Source organism: Dermacentor silvarum, unplaced genomic scaffold, assembly GCF_013339745.2.
Source record: "Dermacentor silvarum isolate Dsil-2018 unplaced genomic scaffold, BIME_Dsil_1.4 Seq1107, whole genome shotgun sequence".
NCBI lineage: Eukaryota > Metazoa > Arthropoda > Arachnida > Ixodida > Ixodidae > Dermacentor > Dermacentor silvarum.
The window spans coordinates 12,501-40,315 of NW_023605572.1; the positions used below are offsets into that span (position 1 = coordinate 12,501).

At 42.6% G+C, this 27,815-nt stretch overlaps 1 protein-coding gene across 1 annotated transcript; it reads left to right on the forward strand.

Annotated features, from left to right (window-relative positions):
• The first annotated feature begins 69 nt into the window (after positions 1–69).
• Positions 70–27,513, forward strand: LOC119434491 (mismatch repair endonuclease PMS2-like). The gene is made up of 24 exons (XM_049659497.1): positions 70–354; positions 423–509; positions 989–1,091; positions 2,031–2,133; positions 3,846–4,015; positions 6,438–6,516; positions 7,998–8,095; positions 8,835–8,934; positions 9,038–9,122; positions 10,707–10,786; positions 11,440–11,530; positions 11,603–11,658; positions 13,612–13,699; positions 15,609–15,975; positions 16,178–16,292; positions 16,328–16,400; positions 17,254–17,350; positions 18,364–18,400; positions 20,263–20,393; positions 22,156–22,325; positions 22,963–23,000; positions 24,502–24,606; positions 26,086–26,121; positions 26,974–27,513. Exons 1-24 carry the CDS (start codon positions 222–224, stop codon positions 27,034–27,036), a joined length of 2,505 nt encoding a protein of 834 aa, XP_049515454.1. The 5' UTR covers positions 70–221; the 3' UTR covers positions 27,037–27,513.
• The last annotated feature ends 302 nt before the right edge of the window (positions 27,514–27,815 follow it).

The window sequence follows — 27,815 nt, forward strand, 5'->3', positions numbered from 1 at the left end:
GGTTGCTTGTGGCGCCTCTAGTGGCGTAGTACTGAACCACTGCAGAGCAGACGCGCGGTAATTTGTGCTGATTGAATGGCTGATCTCTGTTTGTGCAGCGATTTCTAAATGCATAACAGCAACAGGTGTTTCGTACCTGAGCACTGAAACGGAGCGTGTTCATTGACTGAGCTTCTTCAGTTTGTGTGCAGTGAATGTCGTGATGGTGTGATGCTGGTGCGATGAGTAAAGAAATAAAAGCGATCGATGGTAGTACGGTGCATCGGATATGCTCCGGACAAGTAGTTCTAAGCTTGGCCATAGCTGTAAAAGAGTTGGTCGAAAACAGCATTGACGCAGGAGCAAAAAACATCAGTAAGCACGGACATGGTAGCACTAAGAAGAAGGCGTTAAAACTGTTGTCATTATTTCTACATCCACAGGTGTCAAATTGAAGGACCACGGCAGCAAACTTGTCGAAGTCGTCGACGATGGGGAAGGAGTCGACGAGTCGAATTTCGCCGCTCTCAGTAAGTGTCCAAAAAAGCGCGATCGTGCTACACAACACGTAGCAAACGATAAGTAAATGTATACGTTATTCCCTGCCATTTGGTGTGTTGACATTGCCTTTGACATGCCCGACTTGCAAGACTCGTGTGGAGCACTGGGCCCGCATTAATCACGCCGCAAAATTTTCTTGAGTATATCGAAAGCATCTTTCGCCCGTTTCATGATCCTATTAAGTTCTAGTGGTCGACACTATGCTCTGACAGCGCCGGCGAGTTTTGCGATAGCCATAATCTAGCGGAATAGAGGTACGCTCCAGAGCAAGGACAACCGAGTTGTTTTGAGCACAATGCTCGTGTCTATATGTAATGGAAACCCTGAAAACTCGCAGCTGCCTCTGAGCACGGTGGTCTCTTTACCTTGCAACCATGCACATTCGACTGTCCAAACTGTCAAATTCACTTGCATGGTGGTCACATTTTCTCCTTGTACACGACTGCAGCCCAGAAGTACCACACGTCAAAGCTGCGCCAGTTTTCTGACCTCGAAGACGTGGCAACCTTTGGCTTCCGAGGGGAGGCTCTGAGTTCCCTCTGTGCACTTTGGTGAGTTTCCTTCATCGGGGAACGACGGCTTGTGATAAGAGTGTGGTTCCTTATCTTATTGCGAGGTTTGTAATCCTGGGGTTGTGACAGAGATCCCAACTGCTTTCAGATTTCTCCCTTGTTTTGTTCTTAAAGTACATCTGGCACCGGAAATAAAACTTGTGGAAATTACTGATTACTTGGCATCACTTGAAGACGAAAAAGAATTCAAAAGAATTGGGTGGTTTTAATGCATTGGAACAAGTAGATAAAAGATAGTGGTGCAATGATTGAGAGATACAAGTGAGAATAAGTGAAATACAGTAAAAAGAATAAGAAAGAAGTGAAATCAAAAACAATGTGTGATACGTTTAGCATACAACACCTTACAGTATTGTCAACACCTTTTTTGTACCTGTTGTCTGATCTACTTTGTAATGATGACTGAAATAATTTTCCCCTGCTAGAAAAGTCGGCACTGAAATTTGACACAGAAGTCAGAACTATACTAGCTTAAACTGTCAAATACAAGGTAGCCATGTGAGAGATCGTCTTACGGACATGAATTGCAAGCTCTAGAAGGGTGTAAGAGTAATTTATGCACAATGTGTGTCATGTATGCAGCCATGGAGAAAGGAAAAAGACTAGGAGGGAGCGTCACGTGACAATCTTGAAGCCTAGTTATAAAAAACATGAAGGAAAGGCTCATGGGAAATAGGCCCTCACCACATGATAAAATGCGTGATAACTTCTAGCCACCGAGTGTGGCGAAAGTACAGGAGAGAGTGGATGGCGAGGGTCGATTATCACAAGGGTGTCACGAAGAGCTACTGCAAACCAAAGAATGTCTTGAAAGACCTGGCAACCATGGAGGGCCTACTTCCCAAGAGTCAACATTCTTGCTGGGAACCGAAGTGCCAGGAGTGTGACGGCTGCCCTCTTTGCCGTCCTTTGTTCCAGTGATGTCACAATTGCAACCCGTCACAAGGATGCTGCGCAAGCAACACTGCTCAAATACGACCACCACGGTGTCATCACTTCCAAGTCACCCTGCGCCAGGGATGTAAGTGCTGTCCTAGTGGATCAATCAGCGCACGGTCAAAGCATTACCCTAGTACTGGGTTTTTCCAGTTATCTGACTGCTGTTGTCTCATTGTATTGGGCTTGTAATTTGTCTCTCATTTTACTGCTATTTCATCAGTCTGTCATGAGGCTAACTTAATAATTGATTACAGAATGTTTGGCATTCATGGCATTCAGACCCAGGCATGCAGTGTGCTGTGCGTATTCTGCAGGGTATTGAGAGAAGGGTTTAGGTTTCTATACCACAGGGAAGCGGGCGTTGCCTCCTGTGTCTAGGAGACGAATCGCACTCATAACTGCTGAACGGATACAGCGTGTCCTCGTCATAGGTCATACTTGGCTTGTGTGTAGTAGGTCGTCATAAATTACCATCTGCGCCACATTTAAAAGACAACTTTGCGAAATCTAAATTCCACTGATGGCTTTTGGCTACAAAGAAGTGTGATTTAATGTGACATCTCGCAATTGGCGATGCCAGCATCAAGATACCTTACACTGAGACGCATGCCCTGCCTCCAACTGCTTTGCTACGCGTGTCATGGTGCAAGGGCGCTCGTGGGAACATTTTCTCATGTAGATACAGTTCATAGCACATGATGGCAGCTTGCGCAGAAGCTTCGTGTGCTGACAGTGTGCCCAAATTATCAAGAAAAGGAAACACCACAAATTTGGTTACGAAGTTGTTAGATCTTAATGACCACTGTGTTCTCCATACAAGTCTAAGGCAGGATGGAAAATCGGGCAAGTTGCTATAGCTTCTTGGTTGCAACAGCGCGACTGGACTCGAACAGAGAAAAAGGAGGGGACACCGCACAGGGGTAGGGCTGACTATCAACTGAAGTTCATTTCAAGCAAACATCTAACATATAAAGCATAACAATCACATGATCTTTACCCAGCCCCTTGGCATAATCAAAGATAACTGTCCAAAACACAACCTTCATGTCAAAATATCCACAACTTGCGAAGGTGCCACGCACTTCAAAAAGAGGAGAAAGAACTAAAAAAAATAGGAAGACCAAAAAATAAAAAGCAATATCACTACGCACTAGGCAGATCGGTGGCCTCGCCCAATATCTAATAAGGCAACTTCACTTTCTTGCAGTGTTATGGATGGCTGACTAACGCAATCTGAGCCCTTCTTTCTTATAAGGTAAACTTCCATTATTTCATGTGGAGACAGAACATGGAACAGAGCCCTTTGTACTAGAAAGTAGATTCAGCAGGATAGAAAATTGGGTGAGTTGGTATAGCTTCGTGGTTGCAACAGCGTGACTGGACACAGACTCAGAAAAAGGAGGGGACACCACATGGGGGAAGCTGACTATGAACTGAAGTTTAGTTCAAGAAAACATCTGATATATAAAGCATAACAAGCTGAAGTTACGAGTGACAGAGGAGTATGGAGGGGGGTCGGTTAGCAGTACTTAACTTGGTTGGCAGAAACTTTCATGGAGGGGCTTCAGTTGCAGAGACCCTCCCGAAGAAATTCAAAGGGCATGCATGAACAAAGCCTGAAGTCATTCCTTACATACGCAAACTGCTGCATAAAGTTATGAGCAGAGGGTGTCATTGCGGTGTCTTCTTGCACAGTATATACTTGCTTGTGAATTTTTCATGATAATGAGCGTAGAAGTGATTTTCGCAACAAGCATGCAGAAGCCAGTGCACCAATGAAAGGTCCTGTTGCAGCGGGGCACCACGGTGAGCCTGCACAACCTGTTCACCACCCTGCCTGTCCGGCACCGAGAGTTTCTGGCCAACCTGAAGCGAGAATTTGGCAAGATGGTCACCCTGCTGACAGGCTACTGCCTCGTTGTCACCGAAGTCAACATCTCATGTGTCAACTTCACCGAAGGAGGGTAAGTTACCCTCATGGCGACTTAACAGTACCTCTTTGAGAGATGTTCTTCGGCGAGATGGCACAGTTTGCTTAGGTTAAAAGGGAGGAACAAGATTCGTGTGGAAGGACAAGGATTAGGTGTGTGTGACAAGTGAGTAGAGTATACCTACAAATCTGTTCTTAACCTCTGTGCTTTCTGCTACCTTGAATAAACTAGAAGACATGATGTACCTATGTACCTATTCAAGCATTTAGAGACAGTTGCTATAGTAACCATAGCAAAGCCTGTTTTGAATAGACGCCCGATTCCTTCTTGTAATAAACGACCGGACAAAAAAAAATTGCACTGTGAAAAACTTGGCCTTCCCAGCACTGGATGAAATTTCATCAAGCCTATGTCTTACAGTTAGATAAAGAGCATGTGCCTTAATAGTGGACTGTTTTGTTTTCACCGTCTCTGTGTTCTGAAATGCCGACAATGCATTTTCTGAAAACATACTGTCTGGCATAACAACCGGAAAAAAAAAAAGGAAAAGCCTTTCTTGTCTAATGTCTGAACTTTCTCTGAATAAAACGATTTACCAGAAGCCTCATACGTCCAGAAACGCTTAGACAAGCACTGAAGGACTTTATGCTGGCAATAGAACCGAAAATACGATGAAGACATTCTTCTTCAGGAACAAACCTAGTTGTGCAATGCAGTAGGCTGAACACTTCTACAGGTTTCTATGCGGCTCAAAGCAGTACTTGGGTCTTAGAACTGTAGTTCTGCTGTAGAACTGTAGCTCTGCTGTGCTTTTTACATCGACGGCGAATATATTGGGGAAAAAATTTCCTCTTACTTGGTAGGGGCTCTCACAGATTGTTCAGCTGTGCTGCACCAAATGGTGTGCAGATGACTCCGGTGTCGAACACTTTCTTTTTGTCTGGCAATAAATGTTGAAGGACATCTTGTAAAACCTAACCCACAGCCACATTTATGACCAGAGAATAAGATTAATTCTTCTGGTGGGATCAGTCGACGGTTACAGATGATAGCTACGCATTATTTGAACTTCCTCTGGGCAGATGTGGTTCCAAGAAAGCCAAGAAATTGCCCTGGCTCTTTGCATGTGCCTTGCCAGGAGGTCCTTAGATTGCTTAGGTGAGGGGCTTCAGTTTATTCAGTTTGGATGAAGGCGACATTTTTATCAGAAATCCCTCCATAGGGTCCTTTGTGAGAACAGACTTGGAGGCATCGACACACGAAAGAGAGCTTGAGAAGCATGGTGTTGCATAACTGGGATGGTTCGCTCTCATGCACATGCTTGTAATGGCCATTGAAGCCAGTGCTGTTGCGCAAGCTTGTGGGATGCAACCAGTGGAGTTCGTAGGTTTTGTTAGCTGTAAATGAACATGCATATGCATTTCACTCAGTCATGAACACATTTCGGAGAGATGTGGAAAAGTACTTTCAAGGGCATGCATGAGCAAGCTATCACCATCATTGTGAAAGCAGCAATCATTCATTCATTCATTCATTCATTAAAAGGCCTTCCTTGGGATACATATTATGTAAGGGGAGGGTGAAGGGGCACATTTATGTTATACACTAGAGCCGGTCACTTATACAAAGAATAATGGGAGAAGTTTTCGAAGGAAAGAAAACAATCAGAAACAGCTGTGTTTAAAGTAGCAAATATACATGGTTAGAACAGGAACCACTGAAATCAAATGGGAAGAAATATATTGCAGTGCCATATACACAGTGGGGCAAAAAAGCACAATTTAAAAACACTTGGTGCGGGACAAAGTAAAAGGAAAAACAAGAAGCACAAAAGCAATCGAAAATCAAAGTGGGCGAGCTTCGTTTAATAGTTAAACTGTGCTAATAATAAATCTTGCAACTTTAATAGATCATATTCAATGATAATCAATTCTCGTAGAGTTTGTTTCATTCCGCTATGGCAAATAGCAAAAACGAGTTCTTGTGGTAAGTCACTTGTTCCGCATTATCTTGGTGCTTTGGGAAAATTTAACTTTTCTGTCACTTTCGTCACTCTAAATGGCCCGTCTTCACATATTAACCCAGTGTTCAGTTTACAATCTACAAGCTTGAACTATTTCTTCTTGCTTTTTATTTTTCGTGCTGTGTTTTTTTATGGTGTTTGTCTAGCACATCCTCGCAGTTTGGCACTGATACATGTTGTGTCTTTGTGCTTTGCGTGCCCGCCGTGGGTGGCATAGTGGCTTTGGCATCGCACAGCTAAGCGCAAAGGCGCGGGATCGAATCCCAGCCGCGGCAGCCGCATTTCGATGGGGGCGAAATGTAAGAACGCCTGTTTTAATGTGCATTGGTCAGAATTAATCTGGAGTTCCCCACTACGGCATACCTCATAACCATATCGTGGTTTTGGCACGTAAGACCCCAGAATTAAAATTAGTTTTTGTGTGTTTTGCAGACGCAAGCAAGTCATCCTCAACAGCCAGGGTTCGCAGGCAGTTCGTGAGCGAATAGCAACCGTGTATGGTGCGAAAGAGGTACGAAAGGCTGGGTTGACACAGGAGCAGTGGTATTGCCAGCACTTTATAGAAGCACTGTTTCTAAGCGGCACACAATGTTTTGTTTACAGCAATATTGTACGAGTGTAATCTACATTGTCATGTGGCCTGCTTTAAAATATAATAATAATAATAATTTAAAAAGTGGATAATGTTTTGAGTTAATTACAAGATTCTACCTTTAGTACTGCGAGTGATAATAGGAGTGGCCTTCATGACAACTGCTCCATCATCATAACTCATGTGCAACACGTGCTGGGTTTTTGAGCATAATGTACCAAAAATGGCAGCAGCTCTATGTTGACTCCTTGCTACAACCAAGAATAGGGTTACAAAACTTGAATAATCTGCAAACAAGTGCTTCTTTAAAAAGTTGTGTATGAAAATTGTAGGTGGTAACAAAGGAAAGGCTGTAGTGATTAAAAACCAAGAAAGACTCTAGCTATTTGCATGGTCACTGGCATGATTCCATTATTACTGACACTGCAGCACGAAGCGCACATTTCTCTGTGGTGAAGCATGTGGCTTATTAACAATGACTGGAGCGCATAAAATTTTTTGTTGAATATGTCCTACTTTTTGGGTTGGAGACATTAACTTTATAATTAGCCCGACCAGATGGGCAATTATGTCTATAATTAGCCCAACCGGACAAGCAATTATGTCGAAATGCTTAGCCTCCTGGTTATGCCCCTGTGTTTGGGGACTAGAACGAAATGACAACAGCACAGTAACTTTTATTCACAGATGCTCTGTGAGTCATGGTTCTCTACTTCTAAGCACAGGTTCACAGAGGATTTGGTTCCCAGTCATAGTGATCGCATTATGTTTGTCCGATGTTAAATTCCCCGTATAGTACTGAGGTTGTGATGCATGTTTTAGAACTCGCTGTAGTCAAAATTAAATCAGGACCCGTGTGGTCCAAGTGGAGCTTTAGAATGTAAAACCTTAAAAACTACTTGTGTTTCGTTGTGTCTTTTTTAGTGGGCGATAGAACACTGGAGGTTTGTTGAATGAGGTTAAGTAGGTTTATTAATCACTGGGGTACAAGAATAGGTGCAGCTAAATGGCAATGGGAATGTACAGACTAGATGAGAGAGCTGAGTAGACGGAGGGCTAGGTGCAACTTTGTCTGCTTGAAGTTTAGAGAGAAGGAGGACGAAGCGGAGGATTTAAAAAGAGCGCTTGACCAGCGTGAAATATCACCCGGGATGGTGACGATATCTCTCGATCCTTCTTGTAACTACTAGCACTTGTGTTGCGTTGCAAATCTTGAAAAGTCGTGAAAGCTCTTGCATTTAATTTGTAATTATGGTATGGTTCTGAATATAATTGATGCATACATTTAGGCTAGAAGTTAGAGAAAATAGGTGTTATATTTATGCAGATATGACGTAACCTTTTATGAAGAGGCTGTTTTGTCTTGCTCGAGTGTCTGAAACTCTCTGCTGCTTGCCCAGGCTGCAAAGCTCCTGGAAATACAGCAGTGCGCTCCCACTGAGGACATACTGGAAGAGTTTGCACTCACGAAGTATCTGGCTGAAGCTCCAAGCACAAGGTGTGTTTATGTGTGTTTGCATGCGCAGGATGTGCGTGGGTTTTGTTTTTTGGGGGGCAGGCCTGCTATATGAAAGCTCAGCCCTAGTTATGTGTACTGGTGCTAAAACCTGGTACATGAGAAGAATGGCGACCAAATTTTGCCTTGAGTGCCTGGTAGCTGATTAACCTATTCAAGCACCAATTAAGTCTGCCCATTTAAAGTTTACTTTCATCACATTTTTTGCATCTTCTAAACTATGAAAGGTGCACAGCTGCAGAATGGATTAGGGATTCTCAATCCTTCAGCGAGCTTTGTCACGTTTGCAATATGTGTACTACATATGAGAACTTCTTACAGGACTTTCAGATATGAGAACATCAACTATCTCATTCCTAGCGTACTTGGAAAGGGCCTATCCAGTCACTTGAACAATGTGCCTGATGTAGCACATTGTGAAAAAACAGTGAAAGCAGTGAACCTTACATGATTATACTATATCGATACCAAAAGCAATCACCTAGGCCTTCCAACTTCTTTTACTAAAACACTTTACACATATCACTCAAACTTGCAGCACAGGTCTAATCAGAAGTGTTTCAAGAGGTATGCAACATGTCTTAAATACTAATGTTTGCATCAGTTCTATTGATTTTGATGCACTATCCTGACGTGTACAACTGTAAACACAGCGCCTAATGGGGTTAATCTTGTAAGTTGTTAAGTCACTAGCTTGTTTGTGTTTTCATTTTCCATTCAGGATAGAGGGCTACATCTCCTCCTGTGCTCATGGTTCAGGCCGAAGCTCTGCGGACAGGCAATTTGTCTTTGTCAATTCTCGGCCTTGCGAGATGCCAAAAGTAAGAATGCTATTCTTTTTTATGACAGTCCCTCTGCCCACTTGTTAGGCAATACATTTGGCAGAATAGAATCTAATTGTTTCGGGGTCTGCTTTTCCTACAGCTCACAAAACTGGTGAACAGTACGTACCACACGTTCAATCGTGACCAGTACCCATTCCTGTTGATCAACATTCATCTCGAAAGACGTAAGGCTTTACTTCTGTGTTCCTGCTTTTCTTTGGCTGAGCTTACGGCAGCTTCAAAGGGATACCCAATTGATAGCAGTGAAAAACAAAAATGTCCATGCCTCCTATTTTGAATTTGGCACCCAACAAATGGTGCTGATAACATGTGCAAGATATTGTGTATTTTGCCATATTTTTGCATACTGTTCACTCTGCAAGACATGCAGTGCGATCAGTTGTTTATTTATAAGCAGCCCCTGCCAACATTGCCAATATCTCTGACATCTTGGGGTGCATCATTATGGCATCCCCACCTTTGAAGAAAACAAAACAGGTGCTGACCAAGATGAATAAATCATAAGATGATGATATTTCGGCCCCCACACGAGAGCCTTGTTCATGGTGAAGGGTGCTAGGTCATATGTAGTTGAGCGCATGGCATAAGGTGCGAGCGTAGGTTGGGTCTAGGTTCTCGTCGTACCTATTCAATGTTTGTGCAGTTGTCTGCATATATAGCGACTTGAGATAAAGACGCCAAATCAAATTTGTCACTTTTGCAAGGACATCTGCGCTGTCCCAGCCTATTTCTTGACCTGTGGGGTGATCACACTCCACAAGGGTGATGGTGACAGTTCATTGCTTGTTCGCATCATTCCAATGCTCGAGCTTTAGTCTTCCTTGAATGTTTCTGCTTTCTCCAATGTGCATGTTGTTGCGTTGCATGCAGAGAACAGCGTAAACGGCACCGGGAAACCAGGGAAACTTTAACCTGGCCAGCAAAAGTAATTGCACCCCCTTTGGTGTGTGCCACTCTTAGTTTTGTGTCCATTGCCTGCTAGTTCACAGTGACCGAGCAACCAGCGCATTTTAACCACTCTGAGGCGCTTCACTCAGCAGAATCACAATATCAGTGATCAGATTATTCGCTCCAAATTGCATTACATAAACTTTTCTCATCCATCACTTCGTACTGAAATAATTTGCGGAACTTTTAGCGAGGAGCTGCTGTCTGGCTCCTCTTGTCTACCAGCCTAGTTCTGCCGCTGTGGAAGAGCTTCTTTTGCTCAGATCTAGTGCCAGCAATAACTGCTCTGATATTACAAAAGCTGTGGCAGAAGACGTTGCTACAACGACATCTTCCTTTTAAAGACAGAAAATTGAAGAGAAAAGTGCAGCGCTGCAACTGCCTCTCGCCGTGAGGACACCTCAACAGCCTTGTAAAGGGGAGGGGAATAAAAGATGAGAAGAGGAAGGACGCCTCCCCAGTGGAGCGGCAAGGCAGACCACCCGAAGAAGGCCTCTTCCTTAAGGTGTCACACAACACAGTAGACCTGTAACCAACTTTCATTGACCCTACTATCAAGGCGACCTTTCCACCTGTCTATCGTCTTTGCATCTTTTCTGGCTTAAGCCTCTTCTCACAGTAAGAGTGGCGTTTCTTTTTTGGTGTAGTAGAAGAGTAATTTATTAATAGGGCTCAGATTATTTTTCTCTTTAGTGTCACTCTAAGTGCTGCACTTGCACGCTGTGCATTTGCCACATTAAGCTGCCTGCCAGGTGACTTGCCAACTAGTGCATCTTTCTTATCTTTCTCCCTTTGTGCAGATTCTGTGGATGTAAATGTGACACCAGACAAGCGTTCAGTATTCGTTCATCACGAGAAGTACCTTTTAGCTATTGTCAAGGTAAGGCATACTATGTGGGCACTTAATTTATTGAATTGCTACAAACTCTAGTGACTTTTTCAGTTATGAACTTGACTAACCTTGTTGAGAACAATGTTATCTATACTGTCTCCACGCACGCTTATGTTTCACTTCTGAGATGTTCATAGCGCAAATACATGGGGAAGAAGAAAGAATAGACAAAACAGAACATTATGTATAAATAGCTATCTCCAGAAATAAAATTAGAAGTTAGCACTCTATCTTGTTCATTCTATCCTGTACCCTATGTACTTGTGCTTCAAGCAGATCCTCAGTAATGGCATATCAAAAAGCTCAAATTGTCACGGTGGTTATGCATCACCTGTCTTTCTCTATTCCATTTGAGGGAGTGTTTCATGACCCCTCATTGTGAACTGGTGTGTTTTCATGTATTATTTTACAATACATGAAAACAGGTGTTAGTAATACATAAACAGGTGTTAGTGCACATAGACAAATTCAGAAGAATTCAGGTTTGCAGTTTGCCATCAACTATCACATGTATAATGAGAAGGGAAAAGGGGACACAGCGAAGCAAATACTGAACCAGTTAAAAGGGCTATGTGCTACTACAAGTGGGAAGCACCCAGGTAAAGACACACCCGTGCACATCCTGTTTTGCATAATTGCAGTGCTCACTCTTGGCTATGTTCCGGCCAGTCGCAGCTACATACGAGAGGCAGAGCCTTTCGTTGTCGCCTGCGTTGTCACAGTCGCAACAGAGTGAGTACCCCCCTTCTTGTTCAGCACCTGAATTACAGGGGAGCATTTATAATTTCCTCTTTATTTCTGTAGGTCCGATGTCTTCCTACCTGAGCCCGCGGCTGCAGAACTTAATACCTGCTGACAAGGTCAGTTTCCAATAGTACTGCTGTTAAAATAAACTAGCAAACTAGTATTTTTATGATGTTAACCTGACTGTGAGTGGCCATTTTTTCATGTTCTTATGTAATGTTGTAGCCCTCCACATTATCTCACACCACTGACTGAGCTAAGTTGTATGTTAATTGATGGTTGATAGGTTTAGGAACGCGAAACTATGCAAGAGAGATGACAGTGCACTTTCATGTGGGACACATTGTGAAGTGCAAATGTCTCGTTAAACTATTTCCATCTTCCTCCACTCCTCCACTGAAGGAGATTGCCTTCAGTGAAGTGATTGTCTTCGGTGATCACTTCATTCATCTGTTGAATAAATTTTACAAATCTGCATATTTCCGCTACTGTATTCAAGAACCCAGTGAGACTGTCAACGTCTTTTTCGCTTCACTTGCGTACGATGATAAACGCTGCAACTATAGATAATGTGAAGTTGAAGAAAGGCTTGTTTTTGACCGTTTCTTCATTCATCTATGGGACTGCAAGCTGTCGGACCAGCTTTGCCGAAACAAACATTTATCTCTGCAACAAGCACTCATGCATGCTTGCCAAAACGAAGATGCCTGTAGAGAATGCAAAACATGTGCAGTGGAAGCTTGTAGTTGATGCTGCCCTGAGCAAAAGCCTGAGCTCACAAGCGTGAGCTTGTAATTCCAGTTGTCAAACAAAGCAAGTTCCGGGACAAAGCAGGATGATACTTGCGGCTATTGTGGCCATGCATCGTACCTGCGTGTTGACTGTCCAACACATTGTCCTACTTGTGACTGTCAAAGAACGACCACTTAGAAGTTGTCTGTCAGAAGAAGAAATAACTCGGTGGCAAGCAGCAGCGAAAGCCCTCCACCGGTTCAATCCAACTTCATGGTGTTGCTGAGATGCGCCCATTCGCCAAGTTCATCAGTGTGCTCGCAAACGGCCGCTTGCTTATCTTCAAGGTCGACTTCGTTGCCAAAGTTTCTGTCATCCCCAACACGTTTCCTGGTGCACTGATTGTTTTGCTAAATGTAGCTACACTGCCAGTGGTAAATGTAATTTCAGGCTTCTGAATGGATCAAAACTGCAGAGACACTGCATGTCATAGCCATTGTAAGCTGGGCAGGTATAATGTAAGGATTCCTTTTGCTTGATTCTGTTCGTTTCTGATTATTCACCACTTATGAGTGATCGATCTTGCTAATAACAGGGGCAGAGCACCACTCAGACCACTGATGAACCATGAAAAAGAAAAGCACTGGTATAGATTCGTTACATTATCCTGGCTCAGTATTTCAAAAGCTAGTAGAACGTTGGTTGTGAACATAATTTTTAAAAACTTATTCAGTGTAGCCCGATCTTAATAAAGGGTACCAGGTTATGCTTTGGTGACCTCCTTAAAAAAAGAGGAAAAAAGTTATTGCAATATAATCGCACACTTACAATGTCTACCATTATTGAGAGGTAGTTCCGTTAGATTATGGGCATGAAAATCCTGCATTACTTGACATATGTTGTTTTTAAAGGCTTGGGAAACACTTTAGTGGCATTGTTGTGGGAGCAATTGTGTGTTTCGCAGCAATTTTGGGGGCAGATGTCTCAAGTGCAGTGCTAGTCAGAAAATTCCTAGTAGGTAGGTAGTGATGCTCAAGGCCCCACTACCTTGTTTATACAATAGCAGCACATGCCTTAGAGTCGTAAAAGTTAATGACTGGTTGCATATCAGCTCATATCATATCATATCATATTAAAAAAAAAAAATTCTCGACCATGCAGTTCTTGAAATTTTCCGTGTGTTTGCTATGATACATTAAACAAGTCAGGATATTCTGGAACATGTGTTAGTGATGAAAAGGAAACAATGGTTACGCAGGAAAAAAATAAAAGTAGAGAAGCACATTGTGGTTACACGTGTTTCAAGCTCACTCCACCTTTTTTTTTTTTTTTTTCAGGGTGCATTTAGCACTCCAGTGAAACGAACATCGTCTGCACTGGGCACTCCAACTGTCAAGTCATCTGCTGGTCTGCAGAGCTTCAAGTGTAAGTCAAACCAAGAAACTTTGTTTCTGCATCTGAATGAGCCATTTAAGCATGTGATACCTTGTTCATTTGTCTTAGTACCTGCTTGCATTATCGGTAAGCAAATTAGTGGGCCTGACTTAGGAGTTTTTAATCTATCATTAAGAAATTTTGTTGAGCTTTTGTGCACACTTCTGCATTCTGTGCTGGTATTTCGGAATGCTCTAAACTTGCACCGAATTCGAAATTACATTGGGTTCTATGGAAAATTCAGCATGCCAATATGTTGCACTGTTAGGTGGGGAAATTCAGGAGGCATTTGTTGGTAAATTTTTAATTGCCTAGTTTGGTGAAGGTTCTTGCATGTGTGTCGATTGTGAAAATCTGCCATTATTTGTGGTGACAGCTTACCAGATGGGGAGTACTTGTTAAAGCTCAGTCAGAACCGCGAGCCTGGCCTGAGGCATTCTTTATGGAACATGCTCAGCCCAACCGACCACAACAATCCTATGGGCCAAGCCCGACTCCATCACAACCCAACAAAATGCTGTAGTGTATGCTGGATATATAAATGAGTAGTCAAATATGAAGCAATTAAATTGCCATGAGAATGATTTTTGTGAAAGATATTCACAAGTTCTTGAATCAAAACAACAGGTTAACCGTGATACCAGACTCAAGGCAAACTGTAGCCTCTCTGGCATTTCTACTCACTACCACAAAATATTGCTAAGAAGTAGGGTATACTGAGCTAGTTGGTTTGGGTGAATGTTGAAAATTCAGCTTGGCGAACAGATAAAGACAAAGTGAGATGTGCTATCGTGTCCCTTTCTTCATTTTACTTTGTTAGTTGTGCGGAATTTTCAATGTGAACAATAACAACACAGTGCCAGTTTTGGCACATTTTGCTTCTGGCAAGCAGTGGTGATGATTCAGTTACCACCTATTCCCAACTGTGGCTCTGCCCACAAAGCGATAACATGCAGACCTGTGCCTTGACAAGGTTGCACACACTAGCTCTTGGTCATGACAGACATGAGAGATTCGGTCTGTATGAGAAAGTCACCCTAAACAACTACAGACTCTCTCTCAAAGTACTTTTGGATGCCGAAGTGACTGCCATTTTGGCTCATCATCTTATGTTATTGCCAACCGAACGATATGTCAAGCATGGCCCCTGTAGTCAGCCACTTACAGTCTTGGGCTCTTTTGCTGACAGTGCAGTGGAATAAAAAGCCATTTTAGCAGCACGTGTACGTAATCAAGTCACTCAAGTGTCCTCATCTAGGTTTTCCAACCTTACAAGTTATTTAAGTTCCACAATGCAGTTTGCAAGCCAGAGTGCATTGGTCAGGGTTAACCGTTTAAGGGACTTGCCAGAAGAGTACACTATCAGGCCTGGACCAGGAGTCATCCTGTTCCTGCTGACTGTGTCTCATCCCATCCCCAATGTGCAGTGTTTATGTAACCTAGCATTAGCCTATGCAGCAAAAAAAGTGCAGAGTATGACTTCAGAAATTTTACTTTCGAGACATTGCACATATGCTTGGACGTCATTGTGACAACATCAATGAGGTGGTCCTGCCTTTTTTTTTTTTTTTGCACGGACAAAGAATATGAAATATAGGTGCTACTTGTAGTTGTGTGTCTGTGAATTACTGCAAGCATGTCAGAACTACTGCTTTTAATACTATTACTGTTTCTTTTTTAAACTTTTGGTGTGGACGTTTGCATAGGACATGTGACGCCAGTCACATGTCCTGTGCAAATGCCATTCGCAGTTAACCATTGCTGCAGTTATTCACTCGTTAACCCACAGATAAATATCATGACTAGCCGACACCCAGATGCCAGCCAGTGATGAAATGCTCCTGTGTAAGAGAAGTTGCACAAACATGTGCATCATCAGTGGTCACCGATCTCTTTTCAGTTCGTCGGCTAGAAAGCAGGAGCCGTTTGCCGTTCACACCTCCATCTAGCGACTCCTCGCCAAGCTGCTCCCAGTCCACAGTTTCTGCAAATACTCAAGGTTCAAGTACATCAGAGTCTCTCGAACCTCTGTGCTCGGACGAGGAAGTGCTGCTTGAGGACCCTGCTGGTCTTTGGAGCTCACCTGAGAACATTGGGAGTCTCCGTAGGAGAGCTAAAGTGTCACCTGACATCGGCAGCCTCACACCATCTGGCAACACTAAATGCCGAGATGGCTCGCCACCTCTGGCATTGCATGATTCGACAACACAAGGTGCACAGCGCAGTGAAGAAGGGCAGCCAGGGCCAGCCACAAGATTTGGCTTCAAGTAGTGCAGGACAAATTTCAGTGCGTGTTCCACATACCCTGCATAGAAGCAGCCGGTCTTTGCATACTACCAAGCTGAATGGCAAGGAAACAGGGACTCCTGGAATTCGTTCCCTGGATAGGTTTCGGTTTGGTTCCTGCACAAAATCTACAGAAGACGCTGTAGTGCAGAGGACTGTGTGTGAACGTGTTGATAAACTTAGTGGAACCATGGAAGTAGAATCTGAAGGAACTGCTGAAGATGAAGGTGGCGACAACTTAGAAGAAAACAACAGCTTGTGCAGTGTGGAAAACGAAGAGAAACCGCAGGATGATGAGGTGGTTGAAGTTGATCAGCAGGTTGGTGGCCACAGACAGACAAAGCCTCTAACATCAGCTGTAAGAGCCTAGCCCAGCGTATCAGCAGTGCGAAATGGGATTCATCTAGTGAGTGGTCGACTTCTTTCTTGCATGATTTTATTTATTTATTTGATGTAAATTTGTTATGCTTCTTTCATTAACATAGGTTGTATTTCCATGCGTAATTGTTTTACTTTTTGCTGTTGATCGTTTTATCGAATATTCGCTGTTATCAAATCATCACTTTTGCACATCGCACACTTTCTGTATCTAAAGCTTGGTGAAAGTTGTCACGAATTCGAGGTGAGAAGGCATGTTTGATCAGATTGCACATGTGTCGCGAATTTTTTTGTAGATTTTTTAATCTATGTGAGCACTTGTGATTACGCTGGGAAAATATGGTGACAATTAGAGAAATACTGGATCGACTTAAACCACAAAATTAGATTCAACAACAATGACTGTGCTTGGTACTATCGTGATTTGAGTGTTGCTCATCTTTCTGGGCACGAATTTTCCCAACGAAGAGATAGATTCTAAACTCGCGTTTCTGGCAGTGTTTGGTTTTTCACCATCACTACAATGTGACGTTATAACCACTCCCCTCTGTAATGACACATGGGTCTGAGGGAAAGGACAAAGGAAAAGTTAATGACCGAAATATATATAATTTTGGGGGGCTGTGGGCACTTCATTATTTATTGTTGCAGGATACTAACGATGTAGGGAAGTTGTGTATAGCAATGTAAGACATGTTGCATAAGCACAGCAGTATCATAGTGCTCATTACGATACTGTTCTAAACAATGTGAATGAGTTTCATGTTTACTTGACAGTATTTTGACCTTTCGTATTCGTTGTGATGTCAGTATTATGCAGATAATTCAAAGGGAGAGCAAAAAAAAAAATAAATCCTGTCTAAATTTTTTTTTCTTTTCAGACAAACCTGCTGCGGAAAAGTTATCTCGAGGTTTCCGGGCAGCCATCACACCTTCTGATAATGCGGCAGCTGAGAATGAACTGAGTAGGCAGATTAGGTTGGTTTGACCTTATCATTGTTCTGCAATGCATTCTGTGCCGCTGTAACGCCGGCATCTAGTAGTTACGAAGTTGAGTAATACATCGCTTTTACATTAGTTGAGTAATACATTGCATCTCTGGATGATCAACGAGAAATATTTTTATTTGCATGGTGTGCTTACTGCACAGATTGCTTTTCTTTGAAGAACCGTTGATGCAGTTGAAGGCATGCATTTCTATCCTTGGCCATTGAGATGGGAATGAATATAATACTCTGAGGCAGGCTTGAGACACCCCGTTAATTTATATTTTTTTCAGGTGGCTCTTCACTGCCCTTCACATGGGCATTGGGAAAAGAGGCTGTAGTACCAAATAAAGAAGTAGTACATTGAACTGGTATTTTCAATCTGTGACTTTTTCCATTACCTAAATTAAATACTGATAGTCTTTCAAACAATCCAAAAGAAAGACAAGATATATTAAATGTGTCTTTCTTTGGCAAATATGCAGTTTAGGTGCATAGCTGCCAATGGAAACAGTAATGTAAACCGTGCATACTTCGTGCCACAAGGTAGTGAACTGCTTCTTTAGTTTAAAGAGCCGCAAATGAAAATGGAAGCAATTGGAGAGAGTGCTTTCTTGCCAGAAGGTTGCACTTTGTTTCACATCATGCCTTAAATGTAAACCATAGCTCTCCTAGTACATTCGCAGACTTTATGCATGACACATGCAAAAGGCACTGGTGACTGCCACCTTATGATGCCTTGCATGGCTTACACCACTCGTAATGATGAAACGAGCCATTTTCTGCCTTTGTTTCTATGTAAAAAAGCATGTGGTGAGTTACGGAAAGGTTTGCAGCAAGCAGATAGCTGACAATGGTTCCACCCTCTCCTTTTATGGCTTATGGCATAATTGGTGCGAAACAAGGCTGCATGTCGTGTGCTTGCATGTTTCCTTTCATGGTGCTTAGAACAGCATGTGATTTGAATTGTAAAGTAATGTGGTATTCTATTTGGTTTTCTTTCAGCAAGGACATGTTTGAAGAGATGAAGATAATTGGCCAGGTATGCTTTTGTTTTTCTAGTCAGAAAATTTACACTTAGTATACACTCGCACATTTTAGCACTAGGAAATGTATGGACAGTGTAGTGTAGCAGAAGGACATAAGATTTTTTAATCTCTTCTCTTTTTTTTTCCGCTGATTGACCCTTTTTCCTTAAAATGGAGAAGTGTGCATGCAATTACCTATTTGCCGTTGTCTGTGCTTTGAAAGTAAAGGTTGTCATTGTGTTTATAATGTCAGGGAAAACCTGGAAAACCTTTAATTGTTGGGAACTTTCTCAGTTCTGGAAAATTCAAGGGAAGATACTGAGAATACTTACCATGGTCAACTTGAATAAGGGAAATAGATACCTACAGTGGTCATGGTTAAGCTTGTGGCATGCCAGCAGGAAGTAAAATTTTCATCTGAACCTATGCAGTCTCCAAATACTAATGTTATATTTTGCTGTATTTTATTTTTTTTTTTTTTTTTGTGTGTGAGAGCCTGACCGGTTAGTTGGAATATCATGAAACACATGAGTCAATCAAATCTGATAGTGCATTGCATCTAGTATTTGCAGCTCACGGGTAGTAGTTATTGAAAATGGGGCTGAAATAGTTACTTGGCAAACTATAAGCCAGCATTTTTTTATTGTTTTTTCTTGTGCCTGAACCTCCAGTGTCATAGACTGCCATGGAGTTTTAATAAAAAACAGTCAGGTAAAACCTGGAAATATTCAGAGAATTTGGAAGTGGCAACATAGTAGGCATCCTTGTTGTTTCACATTTTCATTGTTGTTGCTTACAAGTAAAGCTACACTTAGTCTGCCATAACTTGTGAGGCCTTCTATTCTCAGAGAAAAGTTTGTTTTTACCATGCTGGTCACTGTAGCATTCCCCATTGCCATTTGCCTTACTCAAAGTCATGTTTGGAACTGTTTCAACAGCAGTTCAGTGCGGGTTTAGTAGGCAGGTTCTAAAGAATCAAAGGAGTGTTCAAAAGCCCTGTTGAACTGAGACTTCCCAAGTAAGATGGACAGAAACACTGACTTTGTTCACCTGGAAGGGGCAAGCCACGAAATGTGAACTGCTCAGTAGCGCACCCAGGATCTCTGCCAACAGAATACCATCTAAACAGCACTAATGAAATTGTCTGATTTTGCGCAAGTTTGTGAGTGTGCTTGCGCGTCTTAGTTGCAGTACTCAAAGGCGCAAGGAAAGAAGGGTTAACTCGGCCTCAGGGGGGTTACAACCCCCGAATCCCCCCCCCGTCGGTGCGCCACAACTGCTAGTTGGTTTAGCACGAATGAAATGTGACAGTACAAGGGCTCATATACAACTAGTTCTTTATTGAGGCAGGCACATCAGTATGTACAACAGACAGATGCACTGGTCAGTTGACAGTACATGTAGATTCCAAGAAATCTGCTAATCAAATTAATTTCACTTTCTTAGGTTAATGGATGTATAATTTATACACAGACTCTTCATCAAATGTGAAATACCTCAAGAAATTCATGTGCCATTGTGTACCTACTTTTTCTATGTATTTTAATCGTGCAAAACTGCTAAGTTTTGCAGGCAGGCATCTTATTTTTGAAATGATCCGAAAGTGTTTGGGAAATCATGAGCCAGAGAGGAACATAGCAGAGGGTGAGAGCAAAGCAATAAGCTGAATGTACAGGATCAACAACGCACAATGTGTCCAGTGCCAAATTATTTCTTGTAGGATCCCAGAGTTGATGCATCTGTCTGCCTTAATCCGTGACTAAGACTGATCTACTCGAAATGTAGTTCTTGTGTGCTCAATATCAAGCAAGTTAAGCCCTTCACTAGTGCTGATTGTGATGCTGGTGGCCTAACTGTGTCCATGCTTCTTGTCTAGTTTAACCTCGGTTTCATCATCGCACAACTCGGCGAAGACCTCTTTATTGTTGACCAGCACGCCGCCGATGAAAAGTACAACTTTGAGATGCTTCAGCGTGACGTCGTCATGGAAACACAACGGCTACTTATGTAAGTTATTGTGAGACTTGCTTGTTTGTTCAGGGACTACAATTTTAGGTTGAATGAAACCAGCATTCATTGCAACCGCTCTTTAGGTAGTTGCTCTGCAGGAAAGACTATGAATGCCCGCCACTCCAATGGAATGTAGTGGTACTTCTTCGTCTCAGTTAACAGAATGACTGCATTCCTCTGGCAAATATCTGTGTGCATGTACCCCGTACGATGTTCAAACACACTGAAGTGTCCTGCTTCTCATCTCTTTACATTGTTTGCCTTTTGACAACTTGCCAAGTTATATGTTGAAAACATGAACACACGAGGAACGAAGAAGACAACACGCGCCAACCATAAATTGGAAGGCCATAATTTGGTGGAAAAGATGAAAGAAAAAATTTTTTATCTATGCATGCTTTAGGGAAGGCATTGCCAGCTTGTAAATCATGGCTGTGTGTGTGCACTCTCAGCAGGTGTCAGTTCAGGCAAGACAATTCTTCATGAAGGATAACTGAAGGCTGGCTTACACACATGTTGTCCTTTTCGTTCCTCATGTGTCTGTGTTTTCTGAGCCTAACTTTTCACAAAATGAATCCTTGCTGGCTCGTTCAGGTTTTTTTTTTCTATACTTGCCAGAGATTACACATTAGTTGACAGTTGTCCTTGAACAACCAACTGTTGCATGGTAAGTTGCTTGTTTTCCTTTATAAAAAATTAACCACCGATTACAATACTTGCTAATGTGAAATTTGAGTGCAGCTGTATACATGTTTTTCATTTCGCGATATAATGGGTGGCGTGGACAGTCTGTCTCGTGTGGCACGTTGGAAACGGAGCAAAGTGTGGTGCGACTGCCTTGCTAATCGGGAGATCGCAAGAAGCAGCGCTTTGGTGATGCGTGGGCGCGATTCACAGGAGCTGCCGCAGACGGACCTCCCAGACGATGCATGCTATTCTGGCTCCATCTTGTAGCCATCGCCGCCGCAGTGTGTGTCTTGCGCGGCACTACGTTTTTCTTCTCACGCTTTCGCCATACCCTCCTCCTCCACTTTCATCCTCGTGCTCTCTTTGTTCTCGCCACTTTTTTCATCCCCTGCTGCGCTCCACGTTCGCTCTTTCACTCGCGTTTGCTCGGTTACGGCGGGAACGCCAACGCTCGACACAGGAACGGGCGCCTAAGAGCTGTGCTCTAAAATAGTACCTGACTTTCAAACTATGATCTTCAAGAAGTATAAGCTAGGAAAATGGTAGCGCCTGCTTGTACGTGGGCACTATCAGCGTCAACATACTTAACCTATCATTTCATTGGAAAAATGCATGTTTAACTATATTTCCCGAGTTATTTCACTATTCAGTGCTACATGATAATCTCATTCTTCTGCCGCACTATATTTTACTATGTGTTGATCGTGTTCATGAGGTAGGCACAGATGCATTAATTTCAAGGTCTTCTTTTGAGTCATTCCTGCCCTGCACGTCGCAAGAGTGGAAGCACTTTACTGCCAATATTGTAACCATCAGCAACAATGAACAATTTCGTGATGCAGTAGTTATTGTATTAGCAGGAACATTGTAACATTAATTTTAATCAAACTATGGTAGTATTTTATTTTTCTTTGCAGTTATATGTTCTGTAATTGACATTTTACTTACGTGAACTGTACCAACTCCCTTCAGGTCTCTGGGCCCTGAGGGCTTCAATGAATGTCATTTTGCCTACCTATGACTGGCTGTGGTGCGTGACCCATTTGTTCACTCATGTTGCTTTCAATTCCAGGCCTCAGGCACTTGAGCTCACGGCTGTTAATGAAATGGTCCTCACTGAAAACCTTGAGATATTTGAGAAGAATGGCTTTGGATTTGAGGTGGACGAGTCACTGCCTCTGGGCCAGCGTGTCCGGTTAGTCAGTGTCCCTGTCAGCGGCAGCTGGCAATTCGGCAAGGAAGGCAAGCACCTGTCTATCTAAAAACCTATGCTTGCTTTTATGCATTGAGATACAAAGTAGCAACTTAACAAACTTATTGCTATAGTAAATGCCTATGGGAGCTAGATTTTGCTAATAAAGGAAGAAAAAAAAGAACTGCAACAAGATGGCAAAAACCAGAACCAAGCCCTGAAAACAACAGAAATGAGCACTGGGTACAAGGGATTCTACTCAGTGTTGCATAAACAGAAGCAGAAGGTGCACAGAAGGTGCTTCCTGCTAGATTGCTCACTTCATGCAAATCTTGCGCAGATGTACCATTTTGCAGGAAACATTGGTTTAATATCATGTTACCAGTTTCATCAGCGATAAGTTAGAAGTCGGGGCAGGGCGTCTGCAGTTACGCCACTCAAAACATGTCAATTCTACTGCAACGAAACGGTGGTGCCATCTATCATGGCTATGGTGACTACCGTGTTTTCTCCATTGCATGGCAGCATGAAATAATACTCGCTACCTTCTTTCTGTTGTTTACTTGTGCCCTTGTGAGAAACTTGAGCTGATTGTGAACTTCCAACTCTGCAATCACACTTACATATCTTGGTTGGCATGTTCTTTGTGAGACACTGATGTTTTGATTTTTCGTTTTCTATTTGCAGATGTGGATGAGCTCATCTTCATGCTGAGTGACAATCCTGTGAGTGCTAGGTGGCTTTCTGCAATTGACCATTTGCACAAGTGCTACTGGGGCAGTACAATGTATATAGTTCAATGCGATGATGAAATGAGCGATGCCCTTTCAAGATATTAAAGGACATTGTGTGAAACGACAAGAATGAGAGGACATGAACTAACATTGCAAATACTATTAATTAATTATGCACATCTCTTTAAATAAAGCCCCAGTTTGGCATGGAAGCTCTGTTTACATAACATCATCTAGTAGAACAGAGACAGCAAGTTTCATTGCTTCAGCACAGCTGTTTAGCCATCTGCCACTGGGACCAAAATGCTAGTATGACGCTGCCTACAATCTGACAAATGCTTGCAGTGTTCCAGCGTTTCCGGAAAAGTTCAATATGACACATTTACTTCCTGAAGTAACTGAGACCTGCCCGCATTTTGAGGGAGATTGCTGCTCTCCTGAGGCCAAGTCATGAAAAAGATATAAGCTTCATATGGGGGGGGTGCTGGCTTACGAATGATGGTTGGCACCTTGCGTAGAAGCCATGCTGGGCAAGAAATTTAGGTTCTGTGCAGTGTTCACCGTTGCTTGCTGCTTTTAATGGAGATCCTGATGCTAGGTAGCCATCTTTGATAGCCGGTGCTGAACACAAACATTGATTTTTGTCAACCCAATGTTGCTGTGCACTCTCATGAAGTGACATTCTTTTGAGCACTGCGGCTCTTTTCTGAGCCTCCAGCATGATTGGAACAGTTGGATTGCAGTGCTGCTACTTCTGAATGACTACTGAAGTTCCAGTCACAGCCATGGAGAAGTTTACTGACGTACTGTGTCTACAAACTTGCCGGGCTGTGTGTTAGCGTACACAGTCCGTGGCACTGTCAGCTCAGAGCAATCCTGAATGGCCAGTGGATTATTTTGCATATTTTTGTTTGTTTGTTTGTTTGCTTGTGTGGTCTGGATGCTGCAGAACAGTCTGAAAGTTGATTTACTTGTGCTGTGATAAAAAAGGTGAAAGGGGAGGACATTGTTGAATCCATAACTCGGCAGTGTATAAAGTCAAATCTCGATATAACCAACATGGATATAAATTAATTATCGGATAACATCAGCGTGTAACAAATATATGCTTAGAATGCATATAGGATATAACGAAGGTATTTTCGTGTCAGATGCAGTTTTGTTGTAACAAAGTTCAACTATATATTTATCAGTTCGTTGAGCAATGGTTGTGATGGTGTCTCCCTAACTAGGGTCAAGGCTCTATCCCATGGGAATATCAGGATTTTATAAGGTAACAATATGTCAGAAAGGTAAGCGCAGCACCATGTGTGTCCGACCGTAGCTAGCATTTATGTCAGTCACTAAGGACCACCGCGAGGTCGGTCTATTGGTTGGAGAGCAAATGCGCCAAATAGCAGCTCTTTTCTGCATTTGGTCATTGGCTGTAAATAGGAATGCTCATTCATGTGCTCTAGCACAAGTGTCATTTTGCACTCCGTTCTTTGCTTAGCATACTGTGTGCAGGCCATCCAAGCTGCGTCAGATGTTTGCCTCACGTGCCTGTCGAAAATCGGTCATGGTTGGAACAGCCTTGACTGTGCTTACCATGAAAAAGGTGCGTGGTTTCCTTGGTTGTTGGAACTCAGCCATTTTTAAGTCAGCTAGCATTGCAGCTATACAATCTCGCGTACTGATCCCATCAAACCTGTCTGTCGGAGCCAATTCCCTGTTTAACCTGCCTTAAACATGGCTTATGACTTACGACTTATGGTGAATTGGTTAACGACACAGTGTTGACATTTTAGCGTATTTCAGACTTGTTCAGCAGCAAAAATATGGGTTTAGTGGATTATGCAATTTTAAATAGATTTTGAATGTAGCATAGTGGGTTATTCCGTTCGGCCGTATTACTGTTGCCTGCGCTTGGCTGAGAGTACAAGGATTCATGTTTTGAGCAGGGACTCGTCGGTAATACCAAGTTGGTGGCAAACCCCAGTGTTCAGAACGTCTAAATTCAGGAGAAAATTTTGTTTGTAGTTGTTAGAAGAGAAAAAGGATGAGGTGAATTCTGCTGTCTACACCATAACTGCCCAGCTGACACCTGAACATCAGCCAGCGCTGTGGGGGGGGGGGTAAAAAATGGAAAGAATGGGAGAAATGAGAGAAGGAACAGCTAGGAGAAGAAAAGTGAAGAGAATGCAACTCCTGAGGCCAGGGACTCTTGGGAGAAAGGTGCGTCGACATTGCAAATGCTGCCACACAGTTACAGTTAAACTTATAACATTATAGCAGATAGAGAATACTACCAATCAGCTACACTTTGCAATACCTGGAAGTTGGGACACTAGCTGTTCTATCTGTTGAGACATCCACTATTTGCCAAATTTTTTGCCATACCTGTAACCCGAATGCATTTTGTTGCTGCATAAGCAAGGACTACTATTTATTGCTGCATAAATGTGTGAGAAAGACTACTGGTAGCGGTGCCTCCTTTGTTTTCGAAAATTCTCTGAATGAATTCTAGTGGATCTTCAAAGCTTCACTAGAATCTGCAAGCAAAATACTAGTGCGCTGGTGGGTGACTATTATGCAAGAAAAACAGACTTCAGGGAAAGTTAGAGAATTAAGCTTTCCTGCGCTTACCTCAATCAAGCTCCCACTGCTTACCTCTCTGCCTGACCTGCATTATCGATGGCATACATTTGTGGGATTGCTACATATACATATGTTTCAATGTGAATGGCCTGCTCCTTCCTCAAGGCCAACCGATAGAAGTTCATGCTTCAGAACGCTGACCTCATGAAATTGTGATGGGTAGCTTCCAACCTCTCCAGCTAGCACACCACACAGTTTGAGTTTTAGCAAATGATATCAAATCTCATGATATGAGCAAATGAGTAAATTGGACAAAGGAATTACCAGTAAAAAAAAAGCAAGGCTAGTTAAGATTAATCCGTCAATCCGGAAATGCTGCAGTTTTGTTGTTCACGTTTCAGCTTACACTACTAATACTGTACCAAGCTAAAGCTATTTCTTGTGATTGTGCTGCAAAATGTTTAGGTGAAGCAAGTGTTTCTGTCAACATATTTTTCAGGTTGTCAGTCATCTTGGTGAACTGCATCACCCTTGGGTAAGTACAATTGTTCTTGTTGTGGTCAATTGCAAGTAGTATGACCAGATTGGTTGCTTGGTGTTTGCTTTGTACAGAGACTAGCACAACATAGCCAATGGTTTGTAATTGGTTCACTTGATGCCGTGTTGCTGATTCTGCATACCGTTGTCTCCTAAACTGTGTATTGTATTCAGCATGGGCTGTAGTGTGGCTTGTAGTTGTAGGCCACAGCACCTCGTGAGCAGCAAAAGAATGCCATAGCCCCCGTGTCTGATTGGCATGTGTTTTTGCATTAGTGCCGCGGATTCTCTCGTAGTAGCATAACGTAGCGAGAATAAAGGAAAGTGCAATAGTTCAGCACTCACCGCTGTGGGCCAGTGGTCGTTTATTTAACCCTTTGACTGCCGAGTTATTTTTGCATGCTAATTCAGTGGACATTCCGTGCTACAAAGAAGCTGTTTCTTCGTCGTCGCTTTCTTCCTGTGCACAATTTATCAATAGTTCACAAATCCCTTCGTCTGTCAAAGTGCAGACGGACCTGCCACACTGGTTTGCCATGGCTGTCACAGAGCACCGACACATTTGCCCCACCTGCTATTAGAAACTTAACTTACCAGATTTAAGTGTTTTTACAACCTTATAGAGGTTGATGATACAACCGGTACGCGATGCTCATTTTTGCACGAGTTGCTTCTTGAGCGGCAAGGAATGCGCTGAAAAGAGATGACGAGTATACTCGGGAGTGGCAGTCAAAGGGTCAATAGGCACCCAGATTTTGTACGTTTTCAAGCTACCACTTTTGCTGAAGCTGCATGCATTGAAAAATGTCTCGTCGTATATGTGGTCTTTGGTTTCTGTTCCTGCCAACAGAATTGCCCACATGGGAGGCCAACGATGCGTCACCTGATAAACATGTCAATCCTGCCGGACTGAGAGGTGTGTAAATACGATTAAAAGAGGAGGCTAACGAAGACAACACTCTTATACGTGAAAGCACTTAGTCTTTATTGGCTAGAACTCTGTGGCCGTAAGGTACACAATGCAACTAAGATGAAAAACAAAAACAAAATAAAAGCTGTAACAATGGTTGCACTCACAACCGGCATATTTAAAACATTTTGTAAATAAAACAGGAACTGAACACAATACCCAAAGCAACTGAAATCAGGCTTTCTGCATGTAGAAAGCACCGTTTCTAAAAAAATATAATCTTTTAATCACACACGGCTGTTTACATAAATACAGAGAATGTTCACAACGCACGTCACTCTGTGGCCATTAGGTATTCATTACAAATTGTGTTAATGAGTAAACTGCATTTTTTTTTAACCGAGAGCATATCATCGAGCCAACAAATATGCTGTTTTTGTATATATTGTAAGCAAAACCTTGATTTTGCTGTACAGCATCCCTTGCAACTTTGTTCACTTTGTGGCACTTGCAAACACATTGTTGGACGAGTGCTTTGTGTATGTTATACGTTTTATGTACGTGCCGGATATGAATAAAACTATGCATGAATCCAGGGCAATGGTCAAAGTGTGGACGTGCATACAATGGAATAAAAGATCTGCAAATAATTCGAGTTTCATACACGCTTGTGTGAAACTTGAGATTAACAAAGTTGACATGCAGCTCTAGCTAGGCCACAAATATTTTGCAGCTGTAAAACATCCGTAGTTAAGCACCAGCAGATGAGAAGTCACTGCAGC

Bases quoted from the DNA above. Each gene is read 5' to 3' on its own strand.
- LOC119434491 (XM_049659497.1), top strand. From the start codon at position 222: ATGAGTAAAGAAATAAAAGCGATCGATGGTAGTACGGTGCATCGGATA. The intron at 8,096-8,834 runs GTGTGTTTATGT...TTTTCCATTCAG, and splicing joins GCTGAAGCTCCAAGCACAAG to GATAGAGGGCTACATCTCCT. The intron at 16,401-17,253 runs GTGAGTGGTCGA...TTTTCTTTTCAG, and splicing joins TGCGAAATGGGATTCATCTA to ACAAACCTGCTGCGGAAAAG.